At 50.8% G+C, this 23,033-nt stretch overlaps 1 protein-coding gene across 3 annotated transcripts in view; it reads right to left on the bottom strand.

The window, feature by feature from the left end:
* Positions 1-15,814, bottom strand: part of E2F3 (E2F transcription factor 3) — a 44,012-nt gene extending 28,198 nt beyond the window's left edge. Inside the window, exon 1 of one of the 3 annotated variants that reach the window (XM_055800233.1) lies at positions 15,207-15,814. In XM_055800233.1, coding sequence (XP_055656208.1) covers positions 15,207-15,518 — 312 coding nt within the window. In that variant the 5' untranslated portion in view covers positions 15,519-15,814. Of the gene's footprint in view, positions 1-14,519; positions 14,664-15,206 lie in introns of those variants that run through there. The other 2 variants (XM_055800232.1, XM_055800234.1) reach the window with 2 other exon arrangements.
* Between the last annotated feature and the right edge of the window lie 7,219 nt (positions 15,815-23,033).

The following is a 23,033-nucleotide window of genomic DNA, read 5'->3' as shown; positions in this document are numbered from 1 at the left end:
GAGAAAGACAGAAATTTTGGCAGGTTCTGTGGGGAGAGCTGAAGCTTCTGGCAGTAGGCAGTGCGTGGAAGGATTGTGAGATAAACACATCCAAAGTTTTTTGCTTAAGTCATCAATATTGAAATAATTACGTTCAAAAGTAAGCAACACATTCAAAGTGATCTCTTATTTTGTGGCCTGATTCTGTCTCCAGTTAGTACTGCACTAGTTGAGTTTGTATGGGGAGGTTTCCGTACACCCACAACGATACACCTCCTTTCAAGATGGAGCCGAAATTCGGCAGTGTATTTTGGTCACAAGGGCAAAATTCTGCTGTGGCACAGCCTGAGCAGGTCCCTGGATGCTCTCACCACCACGCTGGCTGCTTCGTCTCTCCGCTTGAAGGGCAGAAAGAAGACCTTGCAATGCGTGCAGTCATGAAACTCAGCCTTCCTTGATGAACTTTGCCTATGACTAGAGCTCGTTACCACTCCTGTGGCCAGAAGCTCTAGGAACTTTCTGACGTTCACAACCCATGCAAGATAAGCCTCGCAGCTGTGGCTGCAGCTATTGGCCATAAAAGCCATCCCAACTGATACCTTCTGGGATGCTGTGACCTCTCGTGCAAGAGCCATCCCAACTGATGGCTTCAGGAATACTGTGACCTCTTGTGCAAGACCACAACACCTTTACTTTCATTTGTTAAAAATCAGTCATTTTAAAGCCCAGCTCAGAGCAACCGTACCTGTCAAAGCAGCACAGACGGTCTTTCCTCAGGGGGTGTTTCCTGATAGCGATGATTTCAGAAAAGGCCTCCAGTATTTTACAAGCTCACTACACATGTAACTTCTAGGCACAAATTACATTTATATCTTCACCTACTTCAATGCCAGCTGTCAGGCTGTAATTAAATTACACGTAGCCTGGGAGCCCTGGTCAGGGACTGGGAGGCGAGTGTCAGGAGGCACAGCGCAAACAGTGCTGAGAATGCCAGTGTCGGCAGCCCAGGGTCCCCAGCACACAGCCAGCCAGGCCAGGGAGATCGCTGGGCTGAAAACTCATCACTTGCCCAGCGCCTGCCTTCAGCCGGAGCAGGTCCCCAGCGTGTCCAAGCACCAGTGCTGATGCAGGGAGGCACACGGCATGATCGTGGCAGCACCGACTTGGATCACCGTGAACTGCCTGCGACAACACACCCCCAAAGTGTCCCCCAGGACAATCCCAGGAACCCCCTCCGTCACGGAAGCACTCCTAGTAGCACAGACCAGACCCCCAACCCACCTTTTCCTTCCCACCCCAGCAGGCAATTAAGGTTACCCTGACTATGAGAGGGTTACATTTCATTTCTGAAGAACATGCAGATAGGAAGCAGGAGGATACTTTCATTTCCAAGGCAAACAGCCATTCCCACATGGCTGGACCAAAGGGATCCAACACATTGGTCTGGGACGTGATGGCAAGGAGCAATGGGCAGAACTCTGACCCTCACTCACCTCCTGCAGATCCCCACCTCAAACAGGCTGCTTTCCGTTTCAGTCCCTACGTGAAGCTAGTGACCACCTGAAGGGTCTTGACATGGAATTTAATCTTCTTCTATATGTTACTGTCTTCAGCAATACTGAATAGTTTACCAAGCAACACAACAGGTTTAATATTAGCCTGTGACGATCGAATTTAGCATGCTGAAAAGCAACTCCTGTTTTATCTACCCTGAAGTGTAACCAGGAAGAAACTGGAACTATCAGTCAGTAATGTTATCACTCTCTTCTCACAGCTGGAGCTGCATCCATCAGCGGCACTGCAGAAAACCAGGAGAACAAAGCTAATCAAATACCACCACCTTTCTTCCTCTCCATTATTGCCTCTCCTAAGACTGACCACATTTGTGGTTAAATGCAGGGAGTCAAACTTCCTATAAGCAGTGTCGTTACGGTTCCAGATTTCCACTGTGGTTCAGCCGTATCACGGATCTGGAAAGGCACATGGCATATGCTCAAACCACCGCCTGCGCTACTGAAGGTGAAAAGATTCCATATCGCAACTGGAAAAGGGTCTCACCTTGCTGGCCTGCCTTCTTAAAGATCTTAATACCGAACTTAAAGAAAAATAAATTAAAAAAAACTACCAAAACACATTCTTGAAATCAGTAGCCTGAATAAAAATGTTTAGAGAAGAGACTGATGCCATCTCCCCATGCCAGGGGAGGTGCAAGAAGCAGAGAAGCAGAAGTCCAGCTCCCGATGCCCAGTGCACACCTCGTTCCACTGCTCCCAATGACCCCCATGCAGCCCTCACAAGCCCCGCCGCTGTCTATGTGTATGTCCTGTCTTTCTGTGCCTTCATCAGTTCTTTCGCCATCTGAAGCTCACATCGCCGAGACCAACTGCCCAGCCTCACCGCAGCCAAGATGCTGGAGGCAGCTGGTTGGGCTGGCGGCAGGACAAGCAGCTTGGCCGCTCAGAAAGCAAGTCTGAAGGCACAACCTCCAAACTCATGACAACCTCCAAACTCCAAGCATTTGCTGGTAAGTGTAGCTCCTCACAACAAGAAAAGCTCCTAAGTTTGCCTTTAGAAAAGGATCAGCTCATTGCAAAATGGACAGAGTGAAGCATGCTTGGCTTTGAACACTTTTTCTGAAGACAAAAATTGGATCAGGATACGACAACCCTGTGATGGTTGTCAAAGTCAACCTAAGAAATTCAGTTTCAACTCCGCCTCTGAAAGCAATGGGAAACTAAGTGAAAGCTGAAGTTTCTCCACTCCATGCAGTTACACACAAGTAAAAGAAAGCAGCTGGTCATGGCCCTGATCAATACTACTGTCCAAAAAATTCCGGTCTTGCATGTGTGGGGCACAGATGCACAAACAAGTAGACCTGCAGCAACACGTGCATAAAGATCTCTCCCATGTAAGTGTGTCGCTGTATCAGTCCTGACCTGCACGCCCACCTCCGTTCAGACTCACACACCTACTAAGTTCGCTTTTTTCTCAGAGCAGACCATGTACCTTCCCACACTCTTAATTTAAGATACTTTTAATTCAAGGTAGCAGCTGGGAAGATCACTGCAGGTGCTCCATGCTGGAGCTCCTGCCCGTGCAGTCACAGAGCAGCACTCAAGCACAAGGCAGAGCATCAAAGAGGACACAAAGCATCATCTCCAGCATTCAGGGAGAGGTGAAATACTTGCAGGTGGTGCTCAGCATTACTTTGCAGCAGAAGGAAAGACAGTATTTTTGTACCACTTGTGCAACACGAAACCAAGGGGCTGAATCTAAACAAAGCATCCGACACCAGCTTTTCCAGAGGAAAGCAAACCTTGGGGACCATCACAGCTGCTGGCAGGCAGGCTGGCCCTAATCTTCTAGGCGCATCGTGCTTGCATGGGTGGTGGGAGACGGGGCTGCCCTGGTGGGAAAGTAACATTTGCTGGGACCTTTATGCTGCCCCTCTTGTGTCATCACGCTATTATGGAAACCTCCAGAAGTTTAAAACTGTTCCAGATTTGTTGGCTTTTTCCATTTCAACAAGGTATTGCCATCAAACAAGTCAATAGGCAAGCTCAAGTATCTGGTATTTTTAGCTAGACACACTATAGCATCTCACAGATGCCTAGAGTTTTCTCCCTGCGAGGTCTTAAGGAGATTCCTCCCTTCTCAACTGCCAGTCAAGCAGTTTGGGGGCTGCTCTTCACACGCTGAGGCAACCGAGCTCTTCAAACAGCCAAGAAAGCCACATCTCTCTTCAAATGAAGCACCAGCAACAGACACAATCCTGTCTGGCACAACTGGTGCTGCTTGCCCCCCTTAGGGGAGTTAGGGAAATGTGTTCAAAGTGGCACTGAGGCCATTGAAAAAACTAAAGGCTTGTCAAAAAAACAAGAACAAGTCTGAAGTGGAACATAAAAAGGCTGAAATTCCGATCCTTTCCAACTGTGCATGGAATGATTCAGTAACTCCTGATTCACTTTGAGGCAGAAATACCTGATGTTGGCCTTAAAGAGAGTCCATCTTCGTCTCTGCATTGCAGATGAGAACAATCACATTTCTGCTTGCTCTGACTTATTCCTAAATTGATTATTCTCCAGGTCTGGCCAAGAGGGAGAAAGGAGGGAGATGGCCATCACCCTTATAAAATTCTTTAAGGTGAAAGAAGTGAACACATCTTACTTTTCCTAGCAACCCTCTTTCCTAATTCTGAAGCAAATAAATCACACTAAGGATAGTATCCTGAACATATGGCTTTCTCTGAATAAGGGGAATTTGCCTGCCTACAAGCTCGCTTTTCTCTTCTCTCTCTTTTTTTTTTTTTTTTAAGTTTAAATATATCAGTCTCTGGAATCCCCTACACATTCCCCTTCACAGCAAAGAGGGTTTCTGCCCCTCCACCTCCACCCACCCCCCAAAAAAAAAAAACCACAAAAAAGCTTTATAAGTATTAGCTTATTTCTGCCCACAGAACGCTGCACCTAAGCTTGGTATCTAGCCAACAGCATGCAACCTGTTCCCTACTGTTGCATTCACTGCCCACATATTCTGCAAAAGCATGGTGTTACCAAGGGAAGAAAGGGAAGGGCTTCAGTGCCCCGAGGCCAGCAGCAATGCCAAGAGCATCTTTAGAGAACACGTCACAAGCAAACAATGTTGGAGGCCTCCAAATGATCTTGTACCTTTCTTCACCATCTTCCTTGTAAACATCTACAAAGCACATGGCTCCAAGTACAGCAACTCGCAGGGTGTGTTTTGATTTTGCCATCTCCTCCACGTACCTTGAATGCTCCCCAGCCTTTCTGCAGAGCAGTTGAAGCAGAGGACCACAGGGAGGGATGCTGCATACCCCTCTGTCTGGAAGAGCCTCCCTGCAGGTGCCTTGCAGGCTCTCGGTTGTGAAGCGGTTGTTGCAAGAGCCCCAGAAGGGGGAAATGCCCCCCGGGACAGTCCTCGCCCCCCCGCCTGTGATCCAGGGCAGCAGCATGCAGAAAGGGATCACAGAGCAGTTTGCCAACAGGAAGGAAAGGGTAGCAAGGATGCCAAAAGGTAGCGGTGGTCTGCATTCTGTTTGCCCCAGTAACAAATAAGCAACAAAAACATGCTAGCAATTGAAGTCAGAAAGGCAATATAAGTTATTTTATAGAAAGAAGTGCAAACCCAAGTCGTACCAAAAGCCACCTGAATTTCCCTCTGACTGTCATATGCAATTTCCCATGTTCATTTATGTCATTTTCGCAGCCTCAGTTTGAGAGAACAATTCTCAGCTCAGCACGACAGAGCGGCAATACAGAGGGGCATGCAGAACATTAGCAGTTGGTTTATAACATGCTAATGTGAAGTGGGGAAAAAAAATCACCGAGGCAGCTCTTATGCTCAAGAACCAGAGAAAGAAAACGAGCAGCTTGCTTATGCTTTCAGGACACCGTCTTTTGCAAAAAAGACCTTTCCCTAACCCCTGATTCCTGAGGGGAAAGAAAGAATAAACCCAGTGAAATACCCACTGTCAAGACAAAGCAGCCAGTGAAAATGCCATTATAATTTTTCAAGCCCTCCCTGCCCCCACCTCTAGTACTAAGCTGTCTTTTCCACCTGCTCAAGAGGTTTGGGCTTAAAAAGAGTACTACAGCCGAGTTGTGAAGTTTCAGCTTCCTCTCACCCGACTTGCAGCTTTACATAACTCCCAAGAGACATTTTCAGGCTACAGATACCACGGAGCTGGGAGAATTTAAAAAAAAAGAAAGAAAAAAAGAAGGAAAAAAAAAAAGAAGGCAGCGCAGAAGCATTATATGGCAGTTTGGATCTGGGTTACTTGGAGCCACTTAATAAAAGTCTTACCATGAAAAGTAAAACTTTATTCCACAGCGCCGAGGGCCAGGATTATCCGTGCACGCGATAGCCCTGATCAGCACCCTCCATCTGCCCCGCGCGGGGCTCTCTGCCTGCCGTCCCCGGGCTGCGGCGGCAGATAACGCCCGGCCGGGGCACCCCTGCCACCTCGGGCAGTATTTCTGTCCCGCTCGGCGCCAGCGTGCCACTGCCTAAGCATTATTATAAAAAAAATTCTGCGCCTATCTCTGTTCGCCACGAGTGGGGAGAATGGCCTCATTGCAGGAGCCCCGATAAAAGCTCCAACAAGACAGCTTTCAGATATCGCCACACAAAAGCCTTCTGTGCGAGCTGTGACCAACATCAATTCCCGCTACGCGAAGACATTAGACAAAGTGTGAACCAGCTTACTGTATGGGGACAAAAACCCGACTGTCAACGTGTGGGACCAACGCTGTCTAAAAACACAGCGCTGGCGAGGCAAAATAACACCAGCATATATACATGGTAATTGCCATTTAATTCCAGAGTTAGCAGCACAAGAAAACAAGTACTGAGGGCACTATTAGGTTACTAGCATCACCCAAGACATTATAATTCCATATCATTCCCTTTCTAGTGTCGCTGGGTGGAAAAACCACTCGCAAACCAGCAGATGTTAACACAGCCCCCAAGCAGAGGGCGAGGGAAAGCTCCGTTTCCATCACAGCAGCAGCCACAGAATGCAGCAAGCCCTCCAGACTTGCTCCTTTCAGTACATGGTAGACAACCTGATCCAGGCAAATGGCCATTCCACCTCCGGTACAAGACAAAACCCTTTTTGCCCATCACTCTATATTTTTATACATTTATCTTCTCACACTGGGGTAGCACCCAAAAAGCCAGAAGCATACTGTCAACATAAACGGGCCGTACCAATATAAACGCCAGGCCACGAGGTTACTTTTTTTTTTATTATTTCCAGCCCTGAAATTTGCCAGATGATGCTTCTTAAATGGGAGTTGAGGTAGGAGGGATGCAAGCAAGTCTACGCGCTGGCTTGTTTCTGACCGACACACAAGGGAAATTGGAAAGCAAAGTTTTATACTGAGCATAGTACACTCCCTCCACAGAGAAGTGTTTCACTCTAAAATTACATCTGTACTTCAAAATACATTTAAAAAAAGGCATGAAATCCTCTGGTTCAGATTCAGTAGCTTGCAGAAAAAAAAAAAAAAATCTATCTCTTGCTGCACTCCAATTTTAGTAACATTTTGTAACCAACGGGTAGAATCAAAATTAACACAGTCATCGTTAGAAAGAAGTAGAGTGGATCGATAAGCCTGACATGATATGTAAGAATTTGACTCCTGCACCACACAGCGACAGCCACCGCTGGGTCCTTTTAATGTCACCTTAATTAAAAAGGAAGGAAGTTTGCCAATGAGTTTCTTCCCCCACCCCACTTTCTAGCTGTGAGTTACACAAAACATAACAACCTTTGAACCAACAGCTGTACAACAACCAAAACCACCAAAACCTGGATAGTGTTGTCAAGAGGAGAAGCCTGTCAAGAAGTTCATTAATGAAAATCACTTCTAAAATCTATGTGTACATCAACCAACGCACGCACACACCACCACATGGATCAGGGATGCTGGAGCTGAAGCAGCCAGGGCTAAGCAGATACGTCTGGTTATCCAGTTTCTGAATACAATTTCTTTTTACTGAAAATAATTGTATGTTTTCTACCAGTTTTCACAGATCTTTGCAAAATAACTGGTGGCTTGCAATGCCTACGTGACTCAAAAATCCCCTTATAAAGGCACAGATAATATACATATTTTATTTATGAACATACATATAAATATTTTTATTCTATTAAAATAAATATTAAATAATTTATTTATTTTAATAAAACAAAATTTTATTAAGAATAAAAATACAATAGCAGCCTCTGGTTTTAACAGTGGTTTGTTCATAGAAAGCTTGAGCTACCAAGAACCCGACGCCTGCAGCACTGCAACAGAACATCCCGGGAAGCACCCAAGATCTTCCTAAAAACCAGGTGCCAGAGCTTTGAAGCAGGGCACCGAGAACGCAGACAGCCCGAGGCGGTGGACACCGCTGGGCCTAGCAGCTGCCACACACGAGCTGGACGGGACCTCGGCAGTAATGCTGGTGATCAAATTAAGTCTCCCACTTCACCAAAGTGGCGGAACGGGGTGCTGGGTGGACTTCTAGGGGTAGGAACAAGCAGAAGCCCTACTCGTTCTCGCAGAACGCGGTCACATGGCGGGTGCCGGCTGATTCCGCAGAGGCCATCTGCAGCGCTCCACCTCTCCTTCCCAGCTTAGGGCCAGGCCAAGCCCTGCAGCACCAGAGCCTGAAAGCTGCAGGGACGGCGACCAGCACCTCCACCTTCACCCTGCCACAGCTCACGTCAACAGCTGCTCACGAGTGTGACAGGGAGGCACGACACACGCCATCAGCCACAGGCAAGCATGGGTCGCCAACGGCCACCAACACGTTCGTGATATCCTCATACAGCGTGAAAGGCTGCAATGCACGAAATGGAACACTGCTACCGCGTAGCAGAGGCCATCTTCAGTCTGCTCTGGCTTCATCGACACCAAGCGGAACTCTTGCCTCTTCCCTTTACAGGGCCTGCAGATGGAAAGATTTCCCACAGCTCACACCGGGCTCACGTTGAGCCCACAAGGCATTAAGAACCCCACAAGATGCAGCACATCGCAGCGCCATCCAAGCAGACCTGGAGACACCCATGCCAGCCATAGCACTTCCAAGTGTGGTTTTGGACCAGCTTACTTGAGGAAAACAGAAGTGAAATAGTTCCCTTTTAAAGATGTGATAAATTGGGCAATTTTGCCAAGTCTGTCTTCCAACAGAACTGAAATTGAAACCAAGTCCAAAGCAGCAGCAGCACCTCAAGCGCCCGAGCAGCCGCATCCCGTGGGCACCAGCAGCCCCCTCCCACCACTGCCCTGGCCACGCGGAGGGGCTTTCTGCTCCCCACGGCCACAAACCCAATTCCGCTCTGGAAAAGTAATGCAGGAAGCCATTAACTCTGCCAGCCAAAACAAAAGCCTGAAGTCCAGCTTAGTCACTGGTAAGGATGAGAGTTGCCACCATATATACACACTGGGTGCTGCCAGCTGTAAATGAGATTATTTGCAGAGACTGTAAAACCTGGAGATTTAGTTACACTAAGAGCTTTCCATCTGCTGAAGCCCTGCTCTGGGTAGGGCGGGATGCCCGGTACCACCATCGGTGCAAGCAGCTCAGCTGCACCCAAGTCATGGTCACCAGCCCAGCCCTAGCAGGCAGCTCCTGCATGAGCCCGAGTCCCCTCCCAGCCCGCTGCACCTCCAACCCCACCACCAGCGCCATGGCCCACAGCCCCACGCCCACCTTCGGAAGCAACGCCAGAAGGTTTCAGAGACATCATCCTTGCCACTACAAAGAAAAGCCTCATGTTGTCGTTTGTCACCCAGTTGCCCTCCCAGGTGCTCTGGATAGGAGGGGTGGGCTGGGGTCCCCTCCCACAGCCACACCAGACCCACCGCCCCGCCCAGGGCAGGGGGTCTCCAAAGAATGTTGCTGCCGCGTTTTGCTTTTTGCAGCCCAGGCTTTCTGATGAGGCATCCCCAGAGCTGTGGGGCACACTCAGCCCCCCCGCTCCGCATCTCCCACTGCCCCCTGGGCCAGGCAAGGGCTTGTGAAACAAGCTGGTCCGAGAGGGTCTCAAGGTCCCCCTAGATCTGCAAAGTGGGGCGGCCATGTCCTCACATCGTCCTTCAAAGCTGCCAGTGTCCAAAAGCTTCACAAGTGAAAACTCACAACGAACAGACGTGTTTGTTTACACACCCATGCAGTTCTTTTATAAAAGGACACCTTTAAGGTTAATGGCTTTCACTTCTGCAGAAATGAAATAGCCTAGTACCCTCCAGCTCAGAGAGGACAACTGAGGACGGAAGATAAAGCATCATAAACTGTGTAGAGAAATGTATGAGCAAATCATTCTCCCCTACCACAATATCTCAGATCATGCCCTAAGACCAGACAGCAAGTTCAAAACTGAAAGGGAAAAAAAGCAGAAAAATAAAATTTTTTTCTTCCACACAAGACAGCAAAATCATAGCTAGAACTCGTTGCTACGTAAGGTCAGAACTACAACCAGATTCAAAGAGGGATTAGACAAAAACCACAGGCCCTTGGTGGCTACAAAAGTCCTTGTAACCCCTGCCCAAGAAAGCGCTCTCGAAGCAAGCAGACGGGCTGTCTGTGCAAGCCCTCTTCTCGTGTTCCTTCCTCAAACGCCTGCCACGGGCATACTCAGAGGAGCAGCAGGAGGACCCCTCATCTTGCAAAATACAGCTGTTCCCAAGTTTAAAGTTTTTTTTGCCTTTTTTTTTTTAATGCTTGCACAAACTTAAATGAGCTCACTGTAGAAATTAACAAAGCAGCACAGACATACTTGAGATAAAGTGAGAGGAAAGAAAAATGCCTTTAATTGCTCAATCAGTTGAAGCAGCCTCTACAGAAGAATAAACGGGCTGTGACGTGACCCATACCCAGCCGTCGGCAAGCAGGCTGGTGGCACCGAGAAGATGCCTTCGTGGTGAGAACAGGCATGACCAACCTTAGAAGACCGAGGCTCGGGGAACCGATTGAACGCCTCAACACCACCATGTGGGAAACCTCCTGTGTCCTTCCTTCACCTCGCTCAGCCCACCTTGGCCCCCTATACCCACTACCTACCGCCCGCCAGACCTAATGCTCACCAAGCCCAGCGGTTTCCCCTTGTTAAAGCACTGGAAAGCAGCCACTGTGCACGTGGGTGCTCCCCAAGCACCGAGGTGGAAGAGCTGCCCGGCCAGGGGCCGGGCAAAGGAGATGCTGCAGAGGAAAGGGCGAGGGAGAAGCAAGCCTGCTCCCTCCAGTAACAGTAGAGCTTTTGAGCGGCTCAGCTGCTCATGGACACCTGCCAGAAGCCCTTCTCATCATGGGGCTGCTGTACTTCGGCAGTCGGGGTGCAGACAGAGCTCCATCAGCAGTGCTGGGCTCTGCGCGTGGGTAGCGAGGCTGTCAGCAGGCACAGCAAGCTCCAGGCTATCCCTGCCTGCTTCCCTTCGGATGCCTGCTCCCCACTCGATGCTTGTTGGCACGGGTAGGGCGATCAGGATTTATACCTCTTTGAACTTTCCTCAGGCAGCTGTGCCAAAGGACCATGTGGTACCTCCTTGGGCTCAGAAGCAGCCTGTTGTTGGAAGAGATGGTTTTAAACCAAAGAAACTCCTTAAAACAGCTATTCAAAAAGCAAAGGCCCCGGGCTCACACTAATGCTCACTTCTAGTAATACAAACTATCAGGCAGAAAAACACAAAAATGGGTCCCACTATGAAGACACCCGTGTCTTCGCAAACTTTTTAATTCCTGCAAAACAAGGAAAAGCTCCTTGCTAACTGCCCGCTTCCTTTATGCAACTTCTAAGGTTTTTCTCCCATACCTCAAATCCTCATTCAGAATTTACGTCCTCTTTGGCCTGCTCCTTCACCTAACACCTAGGAGAAAGATCGTGCCTTGCACCATTCCCCCCCCCCTTTCCAGCTGTGACTTGCTGAGAAGGAGGGAGGAAGAGGTGCTTTCTAAACCACCAGAAAAAAAATGAGAGAGGTGCTAAGTATTCAGTTTGGAAATGTAAATCCTCCCGCCCCTTTCTGAAGTATGCCGAACCAGCCTCTCCACAGCTCATGTCATCTAAAGGCCACAGGAGTTCTCTAAAGATATTGTTGTTAAGAGGATTTAGCCCCTTTTAAAAAGGACTTAACATGTGGGTGGTGTCTCCATTTAAGCATTTTCTCATGGCTAAGAAAATGGCCCTCTTCTTAAAGGCTTATCTTTATAACCCAAGGACAGTAAGAAAGTCTCCACTATTTGAATTAGAAACATTTTGAGCAGCTGGCTTTTCTAGCAGCCCCAGTTTTAAGTAGTGGGATTTCCAAGAGGTAGTGACTTTCTCACACCATGGGAGAAGGCAACACCAGCAAGAACACTGTTGGGGTACCTCATCAGACATTAATTTCACCCATGTTTTTATAAGGAGCTGAGCTGATTTGCAGCCCACCGCCACCAAAAGGGCACGGTGTCCCTGCCCCTGCGCCCTCTCCCCGGCCACTGCCTTCCCTTCATGGTCCCTGGCACATCCCAGACCTTCCATTAGCCGATTCAAGCTGCCTGCCCAGCAGAAAAAAAATGTATTTATTTTGCTCAGGGTTAATTTTTTCCATCCTGGGAAGCCTGAGGTTGCAGAAGGGAAGAGGGGAAGTGGCACCAGCCCTCGGCAGGGCACGGGGGAGCACGCAGGACCACCCACCCCATCTCTGGAGGCTTTCCTTCCCCAGGAGCACAAGCCAACCGTTGCGCTCTGCAAGGGTTAATTCTTAATTACCACTGGTGTTTAAGCCATGGCAGGGGTTCAGATCTACCCAGTAACACTTTTTATTAACTCCACAGGAATGGTGAAAAAGCTCCTGGAGTTGAAAGGGTGGCCAGGCTAGGTCACAGCCCCCCAGAGCCTGGGCTCACCGGGGTACCACAGCCCAGTTAGCAGCCTTCGGCCGCAGCAGCCAGCATGACAGGCAGTGATGGAGCCAGGGCAGTGACGGAGGAAGGAACAGGTTCCAGGCTGCATCCAGGTACCTGCCTGGGAGAGGGAGGAGTGTGTAAACTCTCAGCACTCTGGGGCTGGAGCCACCTGTTATTACGGGCTAGGCCACTTTTCAAGGCTTTTCCAGCACTGTTACACTTAACACAACCATAGATAAAAGTAACAAACGAATTCCCAGGGCTTGGGGGAAGAGGGGGGGAAGCAGCTTACTTTGGCAAACAAAACATTTTCATTTGCTGGTACAGGCAAACACCTCCCCGCACAGCCCAAACGGTGCCGGGTACCGCCTCCTCTCCCATCTTACCCTGGTTTATGTTTGGAAGCGATGCATGGGTTGCCAGTGCAGTTATATCTGCAAAGCCAGAGTATTTCCATAACCCTAACCAACGCAGAGGTGCCGGCCAAATTTTAGACTTCTCCCTATAGTCTTTTGCATTGCAGGGTCTTGCTGGGGTTCTCAAACTCCATGTGCTACTTGCAATTCAACTGATCAAGTGTTCAATTTTCTATCAGTGCCACTTGCCCAAGCTTGCTGCCTCAGCTACCCAGCATTTTCTCACTCCTCTCACCAGTCTGAGATCGGTTTCACAAAAAAACTCAGCCAGGAGCCAACCAGGAAAATACCCTTGCCTCCCAGCCCTGGAAAATCCTCAATGAGTTTTGAGGAAAACCAAGGAGGAGCTGGAGAACTGCAAAAGGGCTGTACCATGTCGCCCCAGCCCTGGCAAGTAGCTTGCGGAGCAGAAAGCCCAGGCAGAGCACTGGGGTGCTTCAGCCTTACTTCCCAAAATGACAGGTCTGGAGCCAAGCGATGTGGTGGCTCCGAGGGGGGCACTCACCCAGCACCGCCGTCGGGGCAGAGCAGGATGCGCAGCCCCTTTCCTGGCACGTGCCGTAGGTGCCTTATCGCCCTGGGAGGGTGCCAGCCACAGCCTAGGGACACCACCGGCCTGACCACACTCTTCCTCCCCCATCCCACACCTCTTCCCTAAAGGAAAGGTGGGGGCTGAGGGCGTACAACAAACTCACGACTTGCAAGGGGACTTTTTTTTTTTTGCAGGCAAAGCCCAAAAGTGCCTGTCTTGCTTCAAAACCTTTAAGGTGGAAAGAATCTTCTTAGTTTTTTATGGCCAGGAGTTCCTCCTATTAGAGGAGTGAACAGTATACCAAAAAAAAAAAATTCACTAAATTCATTATTTAAAGGCCTTGTAGCACCTGTTAAGGAGAAATTTTAGGAGCCCCCTATGACAGCATTCCTCCCGCAAAGCCAAGAAGAGGCTGTAGAATTACTGTCCCAGCATCATCCTGTTGCAAACACTCCTTTGTACCCGTTCACCACCACCTTCTAGGAATGAAACCATCCTGCAGGACAGCCAAATATTTACAAAACGGCTTGAACCAACCTGCTTGTCACCAAGCACCGTTAGGGTACGCTGAAGACCAAGAGCACCGGGAAAAAAAATAATAATCAATTATCTTTTACAGCAAAGATGCTTATTAAAAAAAAAAAAAAACAACAAACAACCCAAACCAAAACTTTTGACTGGGATTTGAGGAGCCTTGCAACTTGCACCCCCACCTCAGCAGGCAGTACCTGTGAGGCCCCCACTCCATCTGCCCTCGGGGTCTCCCAGCCCGGCCGAAGCCACAACCCTTCGGCCACAACCCGCTGCTCCCAAGCTCTTGCAAAACTATTTCAGGATTCCAGCAGCATCCCACACCTGGACCATCACCGACTGGGGGCAGGGGGTGGGGTGGGTGCGGAGGTTAAAACCCCTTTTATCCGGGAAGGGGTGCGCTGGGGTGGGGGGCGGCTTAGCCATGCCATGCTGCCGGGCGGGGGTCGTGATGCCCCACACCCCCCAACTCGGTGGGTTCCCCGAGAGCCGAGCGCGCACCCGAAAACACCGAGGACAAAGAAAACGCACGAGGGGGGGGGTGGGGGGAAGCGGAATATTTTTTTTTTGGGGGGGGGGGGGTGAGATTTTAAAGAGGGGCCGTAAATTTTGAAGGGGGTGGGGGATGGGTGCGCGCCGCCGCCCCAGGAGTCACTGACCTGCTGCAGGGGCATGGCTGGGCGGCGGGGACGGGGGCGGCCGGCCGGCGGTCGGGCTGTCCCAGGCCAGAGGCAGCAGGAGGAGGAGGAGGAGGAGGAAGCGGCGTCCCCCTCCCCGCCCGCCCCGGCTCCCAGTCACAGCCGCGGCCTCCGCGCACGTGTGCCAGACGTCACCGGCGGCTCCGGGGGTGAAGCGGAGACACCGGCGGGGCACGGCACGGCCCGGCCCCCCGCCCCGGGGCAGCGGCGCCCTTCCCGGCCGGCCCGGGACTCCTCGCCCCGTGCGGCGAGGACCTGCCCCCCGCCCCCTTCATCCCACCCCTCTTTTTTTTTTTTCCTTTTTCTTCCTCCCCCTTTTTTTCTTTTCCTCCTCCTTTCCCCCTTTTTTATTCTCCTCTTTTTTCATTCCCTTTTGTTTTTCCTGGTTTTCCCCTTTTTTTTTCCCCCCCCCTCTTTTTTTTTTCTTCTCCTTTTAAACAAGACCCGGCAGCCGGGTGGGTGGGAAGGAGGCAGGAAAGTTTTATTGCAACAAAGCGCTGCCTCCGCCTTTCCTGCCCTGCCCACCCACCCCCCCACGCACCCGCACCCCGCCCGCCCCCGGACAGCGGCGGGGAGAGGGCCTGCCTGGCGCTTATCCCCCACCGTCCCCTTCACCCTCCCGCGGGGACGGGGGAAAAAAAAAATTACCGGGGGGCGGCCTCCGCCTCCGCCGAGAGCGGGCTGCAGCAGCGCCGTCCTGCCGGCGGGTCCGTGGGGGGTGCAGTACAGCGAGCTGCCAGCGGGCTGGCCCCCATCCGCCGCCGGGGCAAAGGCACCGGGAGCCTGGGAAGCGGCGGCGGAGACAACACCGGGCGTCCCCGCCGCCGCGCCGGTGCTGCGGATCTGGATGAAGGTGCCGGCGGCAAAGCGGGCCGGGAAGCCGGCGGGGGCTGCTCTGGAGTCCGTGGACGGTGCGGGCGGCGGCGCTGCCGGGGCCGGCGGCTGGAGTCCCCTTCTCATCCTTCCCTCCGGGTCTGTCCCCGCAGCCGCGTCTCCTCCTCCCCCCGGTCCCTCCCCCCCCCGGCCTTCCCAGCTCCTTTCCTCCTCGATGCCGAGGCCCCGCGCAAAATACTGGGGGCTGCGGGTGCCGGGGGGGCCCCGGCTGCAGGATGCGGGGCGCCGGGGGGGGACGGAGGCGGTGGGGCGGGCAGATGCGGCGGATGGAGCGGGGCCGCTCCCGCTGTGTGGGGCCGGCTGGAAAATGGCTCCAGGAAGCGGCTGCTGCTGACAATGAATGAAGGGAAAGGAGACGGGTTACGCGCCAAGGGCCTCCCGCGAAACTCGGATTTCCCGCCCTCTTTTCAAACCAAATTTGCATGTCCCCTCCCCCGGGGCGCGCCCCGCCCGCCTCGCTGCCTCATTGGCCCCCGCCGCCCTCCCCGCGGTCCAACGGGCCGCCACCTCCCCGCCCCCCTCCCTTCCCACTGGCCCGCCGCCGCCTCAATTTGCATACCGCCCCGCCGATTGGCTGCGGGGGCGAGGCTGGGGGATTCCCCCTCCGACGGGCCGGGATCCCGGTTCGCCGGCTCCCTGACAGTGACAGCTGCGGCGGTGCCTGCCCCAACGTGCCGGCCGGAGGGGCCACCCCGGCCCCGCCCCCGAGACCCGGCCCCACCCCTGGCCCCGCCCCCGGGGCCTGGCCCCGCCCCCTGGCTGCTACTAGCGGGGGGCCACGGGGCGCTCGCCCTGGCGAGCTCGGGGCGGCACCCGGCGGGGCGGGGGGGCGCAGGGAGACGTTTGGAGCCGCCCGGCCGCGGGGCCCCTCCGGGAGCCGGGGGAGCGCCTCCCGTCCTCCTCACGCACCGGCACCCACGGAGCCCCCGGCCGGCCCCAGGCGCCCGGCTGCTCTGCCCGAGGCAGCCCGCGCCCCGCGGCACGTCCCCGCTCCCGGCCGCACGGCCTGCGGCAGGCAAAGCGGCGCAGCGCTGCCCTCCGGCTGTCCCCGCGGCCGGGTTGTGTCGCCACCTGCGAGGTGCCCCCTTGACATTAGAAATGCCCCCCAGACTTAGAATGTGTCCCCCTAAGTCACAACATGTCCCCCGAACTTATTAAACGTCCCCTTAACTTATAAATAGCCCTCTTGACTTACAAAATGCCCCCTTAACTTACTCAATGTCCCATTTAATTATTATAAAATGCCCCCTTAACTTAGTCCCATATATTTATTAAAAAATGCCCCCTTAACTTATAACATGCCCCTTTGACATATCAAATGGCCCATTCACTTATAAAACACCCTCTTGACTTATAAAATGCCCCCTTGTCATACGAAATGCCCCTTAACTTACAAAAGGCCCCCCTAACTTATAACATGCCCCCTTATTAAATGTCCCCTTAACATATAACATGCCCCCTTAACTTATGAAATGTCCCTTTAACTTATAAAATGTCCCCCAACTCATAACATGCCCCTTTAACTTATTAAATGCTCCCTTAACTTATAAAACTCCCCCTTCACTTATAAAATGGCCCATTCACTTATAAAATGTCCCTTTAACTTCTACAATGCCCCCCCTGCACCCTGTCCAGCACTCACTCGCCATGCCCAGTTTTCCCAGGTTTGTCCCCCCCGACAGAGGCAGCCCCTGCCACCGGTGCTCCCACAGGCACGTCCGGGCTGATGCTGCTGAACTGGGCAGGTTTGGACCCTTTCCCTTGAGAACTTTCCCGCCCCCCCCACTAGCAGGTGCACCAACAAGTTCTTCACCTGCAACCCTGCCCGTAGGTGCCCTGGGTCGGAGCCCAGCTCAGGCACGGCGGATGCCTATGGAGCGATGCTGTTCCACGTAAAACGAGGTCATCTTCTGTTCTGGGCATGTTCTCCATGCAAGGAGGGAATTCTGCTCCATTTGGCACTGAGGAGGCCTGGAGGAAGCTACCGCATGGAGCTTTGCACGCTGCATGTTAGGGAGGACACAGCCTGGAGAGAATCCAGAGGAGCACGAGCACAATGAAACGTGGTCAGAAAAATGTGTCCTACTGCAAAGGCTGGCTTTTGTTTTGTTGGGCAAGAGGACATGGCAGTGGTGGTCTGACACACAAAAGGGATTGCTTTTCCTCTGTAGGGAAGGTAATGGACTTTTAAAGCAATATTAGTTTTAATCTAGAGAATTGGGGATCAATAGATATTGAAGTGAGGAAACCCTGCAGCAGCCCACCCAGGGATACTGGAGGGGTTTTAGCTGATGAGGAAGACTTCTTTTAGGTGGGATGGAAGTCTGGACTGAGCATCCAGGACCTCTCCAAGTCATCATTATGGTCCTTCCAGGCCAGGCAGGAGCAGGGATTGCCTGAAAAATGTCACCTTCTTCTACAGAACCTTACTGTTATTTAAAATTTGATCTAGATCTGCAGTTCTGCTACTGCAGACTGCTCTTAAAGAGTCAGCAACGCCCAACTTCACAGCCATGCACAGCGTGAGGCAGCTGAGAGCTGTGCTCAGTGTGCCTTGGCTGTGGCAGGCAGAGCAGCACCTCACTGGCCAGGTGAGGCACGTCCGCAGCAGATACCCAGAGAAACACAAATCTCTCCCCACTGCAAAATTCAGTCTTCTTCCTGAGCATCTTCTATGGTTTTCCCTTGCCACCCTCAGCTAACTACCCATGATGCGAGGGCGTCCTACGCCGGGACTCGCTGCCTCGCTACAGGGGCACATTTGAGGGGCAAAGCAGGGCAGACGCCGAGGAAGGAGGAAAGCAGGTGAAGGGGGAGGGAGAAGTCCAGAGAGAGAGAAATGCAGGGGCAGGTGGGCAGTAAGCTTGCTTATAGTTCAAAATAAAGATATTTATTTTTTTTCCCCATGTGTGGAAACAGTAACACTACATTGCTTGTGCATATCCTAGAGGAAAGGGAATGGAAATAACAGGGAAGAATGGTGACTGTAGGCAGCTGGGAAAGGAGTAACGGGGACTTTTCAGGGAAGCGGGGAGAGGAAAAAAGTCACCCAGGAAACAATGTGGATAGAGACAAGAGTATTAAAAAAAAAAAAAGACAGAAAAAAGGGGGGGGGAAAGGAAATACTCAAGGATCCTGCAAAATAAGGAAAAGAGCCATGGGCCATGTTGTTATGTGATAACAAAAGCAATAAAGAAAGAAACAAGGTACAAACATAGCAAAGTGACAACAGCAAAACCAGAGAGTTCTTAGAGCAGGCCATTGAAGGGAAAGAACGGAGAAAGACTGAAGTATAAAAAGAGCCGTGTAGGTATAGCAGAAATAACCAGGATCCCAGGAGCAGGAGCAAGACACAGAGGGAGTGAAAGAGGCAGCGCACAGGCTAAGGCATGGTACGCTTCGGAGCTGACTTCTGTACATTGGTTCTGTCATTATCTAAGTCTCTAGTAGCTCATGGCTCTGTAAAGGGCATAAGTCAAGTGGCTGACATAAAGTAAAACTAAACAACTTTTAACAGGTAAATCCTACATTGTTTCTTTGTGTGTTGTTTTTCACTGTGAAGGAAAGGGGTCTGACTTAATGCATAAGAAAGGTTAAAAGTTTTCAAAAGCAAGCAAAATCGTGTTACACTTGAACTGAACCGCAATAAATCCAGAAAGATAGTATCTATTTTTATATCAGAAAAAGAACAGAAAATAAATTCTTACCCCAGCAGGGGAAGAAACTCCACCAGGTAACATTTCCCTGTGACCAGATGTAAAAAGCTTGTCCCAGAAACGTGCACCAGCTGAACGGGATGGCCAGGAGATGCATCGCATATCGCCAGATCAGGAAGGTCGCACGTTCCCATCTCCTGGGAGTGGAGTTGTGCTGTGACTGTGGTGAGGCTGGTGGAGAAACTTCAAAGAAAAGCATTGGGGTCCACCTGAAACCCACCTTGCTGTCCACCAGCTGACTCACGCAGAAACCACTGCGGGAGGTGCTCTATCTGTTCTTTAAACCCAGTTCTGTGGCAGGTATTTCAGCTTGCAACGGGACCTATCTAACGGGCAATTCACTTGCCAGAGCTAATGGAAGGAACCTAAAGAAAGCAGAAAGTAAAAGGTATGTCAGAAGTGTACAGACAGCTACGTAAAGGAAGCTCATTGCAGGCCCAAGAACCTCTGTTGGTCTATAAAAATAAAATTGCTGCCTGCTGGGATGCAGTCATCCAGGTATCTATCACAGAGAAAATACCCTGCGGAACTTGAAGGCTTAGGAGATACTATAATTAAGACTGATGTGCCACTGCAATTTATCTTTCCTTGTGAGTATGGTCTTTATCTGTATGATGACATGCCATTTTACCCAGACAGTGTCATTTAGGGAAAAGGCTGCGTTTGCCCTGAAAATGGATGGACCTATGTAATAAGGATTGCTTTCTTTGGGATTCTAACTGTCATTGCAGGCAGTGGAAGCGACAACAAAGATTGAGCCTTGTCTTGATGCTAAAATGGCTAAAAGCTGCCCTGGAGACCCGGATTCCAATGTGAACTTCTCCCCTGAAGAAGATTCTGAACAGCGTAAAAATAAAGACTACAAAAAAGTTCCCAAGTTAAAAAATAATGTCTCTAAGAAAGTATAGTAATGGACTACATAAACGTATAGCCCTGCATATGAAATAATTATGAAGACAGAAAATACTGAACAACTACTTCCTACATGGGACTTGCCCATCCTTCATACTGAATGAAAAACTGTGCGGGAATAACATTCACATAACAAAAGACTGCATCGTGCATACATGCAAGGGGCAGAACTGAGATTGTACAAAAAACCACCTTGAAGTCCTAAAAGGGACCTTTTTAATCTTTAAGAACTCAGTTGCTCAAATTTTGGAGCTTGGCTTCACAAGCATCTGAGGGGATGGGATTATGTGTTCCTGATCACACATCTGGAACACAACTTGCGTGAGAGCAAATGAACATCTGGGAGGAGTACTGAAAGCGGTGGGATACATGCTTCCTGCCATCACTGACAGTGTGACATCCCACCATCCAGGTTATTGAAGAAGATGTTAAACACTGTGGGCCCCAGTATTGACCCCTACCAGACACCACTAATGACTGGCCTCCAACTGGATTTTGTGCTCTTGATAAGAACTCTCTGGGCCTCATAGTTCAGCAAATTCTCAGCCCACTACACTGTCCACTTAACACAACCCACATTTCATCCATTTGTCTACAAGGATGTTACAGGAGACACCGTCGAAAGCCTTGCTGAAGTCAAGATAACTTCATCTGCTGCTCTCCCCTTGCCCACTGAACCAGTCGATCTCGCTGCAGAAGGCCATCAGGTTGATCAAGCATATCTTTGTCTTCATAAATCCAAGCTGACCACTCCCAACGACCTTCCTGTCCTTCATGTGCTTGGAAATGGTTTCCAGGATAATTTTTTCCATCATTTTCTTAGGGACTGAAGTGGGGCTGATGTTTTGGATTGGATCTGTAGTTCCCCAAGCCTCCTTCTTGCACTTCTTGAAGACAGGATTGATATTTGCTTTCTTCTAGTCATTAGGAACCTCTCCCCGTCGCTGTGAACTCTCACAGATTATCAAGAGTGGCCTCCCAGTGACATTGGCCAGCTCCCTCAGCACTAAGGGTACATCCCATCAGTTCCCCCCAATGTGTGTATGTACAGTTTGTTTAAATGTGCACCAACTTGATCCTCCTCTACCTAGGGTAAATCCTCCTTTCTTGAGATCTTCCCACTGATCTCTCAGGAACCTGCTATTCCTGAAGGCAAGCCCTGCCAGTGAGGGCTGAGGCAAGGAAGGCATTTAGTACTGCAGCCTCTTCCATGTCCATGTCCTTTGTCATCAAGAACCTTTTCCCATTCAGCAGTGGGTCCACATCTTCCCTCACCTTCCTTTTGCTGTTGATGTACCTAGAGAAGCTCTTCCTGCTTTTCACATCCCTCTCCAGATTCAACTTCAGGTGGGCTTTGGCTTTCCTAACCCCATCCATGCACACTTGGACAGCATCTCCATATTATTGCCAGGTCACTTGTCCCTGCTCCCACCTCTTACATGCTTCCTTCTTACCTTTGAGTTTTGTCAGGAGCTCCTTATTCATCTGTGCCAGCCTCTTTCTGCCTTTGTTTGAGTTCCAGCTCACTGGGATGGACTGATATTCAGCGTGGAGGAGGTCATTCCTGAAAACCAAATGATCTTCTGCTCTCCTCTTCTCTCCAGGACATTCTCCCACAGGATTCTCCTAGGAAGATACCTGAAAAAGCTGAAGTCTGATCTTTTTCAGCCTGGGTTGTGATCCTGCTTTTTGCCTTGCTCCCTCCACTCATGATTGCCACCTTAGGATGACATCTGAAGCAGCTACTAAATATTAGTGGATCTCTGCTCAACAATTGTAAGCTGTGATGTTTAGCATGTTTTACTTATCAGAAGAAAATAATTTTCAGAAAAATCAGAGCTAGCCTTGACCAAATTTCAAGGCTTTGCTTCAAAGAAAGGCCTGCCAGATTTCTTAAAGACAGCTTGTGTTCCTTTGTCTTGTTTGTCAAGCAGTTTAATAGTTCTGGCCAAAAAGTCAGACTGAGGCCATCATCTCTGTGGAATTTCAGACCTGATGACTTAGCTTTTAGAAGGCAACAGATGACTGAAAAACTGAGTCTCAGGATGAGAAATGTTGGATAACCTTAAGTATAGCCATGCCTACCGTCCCAGGGAATAATACATAGGCATCTCTTCTGGAGAGCAATTTGAGAATAAATAAGGTGAAGCTGGCAGTAAAGTAACAGCAGATTCTGCCTTTGTGCAGGGGACTAGCTGTCTGGGACATCACCAGAAATAATCTCATACGATTCCACAACCTTTGAACACTGTTTATGTCATTAGACCCTTTTCCCTTTTAGCTGGAACTCATAGTTGTAAACAAACGTCCAACTAAACAACTAAAAGAAATGAACCCTTGTGAATTAAATGCCTAAAACCTGGACAGATTCATTAACCATGTTGACATTTATAAAATCAACAGGGATTATTGTGGTGGGTTGACCCTGGCTGGACACCAGGTGCCCACCGAAGCTGTCCGATCACCCCCTCCTCAGCCCTCAGGGGAGGGGGAAGGTAACGTGCGGCTGGTGGGTCGAGGTGAGGGCAGGGAGATCGCCCAGCAGTTACCGGCGGGGGCTAAACAGGCCCGACTGGGGAAATCAGTTTGATTTGTTACCATTCGCATCAGAAAAACACCTTCCCCCACCCCTCCCTTCTTCCTGGGCTTTAATTCCCAATTTCTTCACCTCCTCCCCCTTGAGCAGCGCAGGGGGCTGGGGCTGGGGGCTGCGGTCAGTCCCCCACAGGTTGTTGCTGCTGCTCCTTCCTCCTCACGCTGCCCCTGCCCCAGCGTGGGGTCCCTCCATGGGAGACAGTTCTCCATGGCCTTCTCCAAGATGAGTCCTTCCCAGGGCTGCAGCCCTTCCCCCCCTGCCCCAGCGTGGGTCCCCCGCAGGGCACAGCCCCGCAGGCCCAGCCGGCCCCAGGGGGTCCCTGCGGCGTCCCCAGCCCTGCCCCAGCCTGGGCTCCTC

This window comes from Falco peregrinus, chromosome 3, assembly GCF_023634155.1.
Source record: "Falco peregrinus isolate bFalPer1 chromosome 3, bFalPer1.pri, whole genome shotgun sequence".
NCBI classification, from domain to species: domain Eukaryota; kingdom Metazoa; phylum Chordata; class Aves; order Falconiformes; family Falconidae; genus Falco; species Falco peregrinus.
This window is presented reverse-complemented; position numbering and strand designations above follow the sequence as displayed.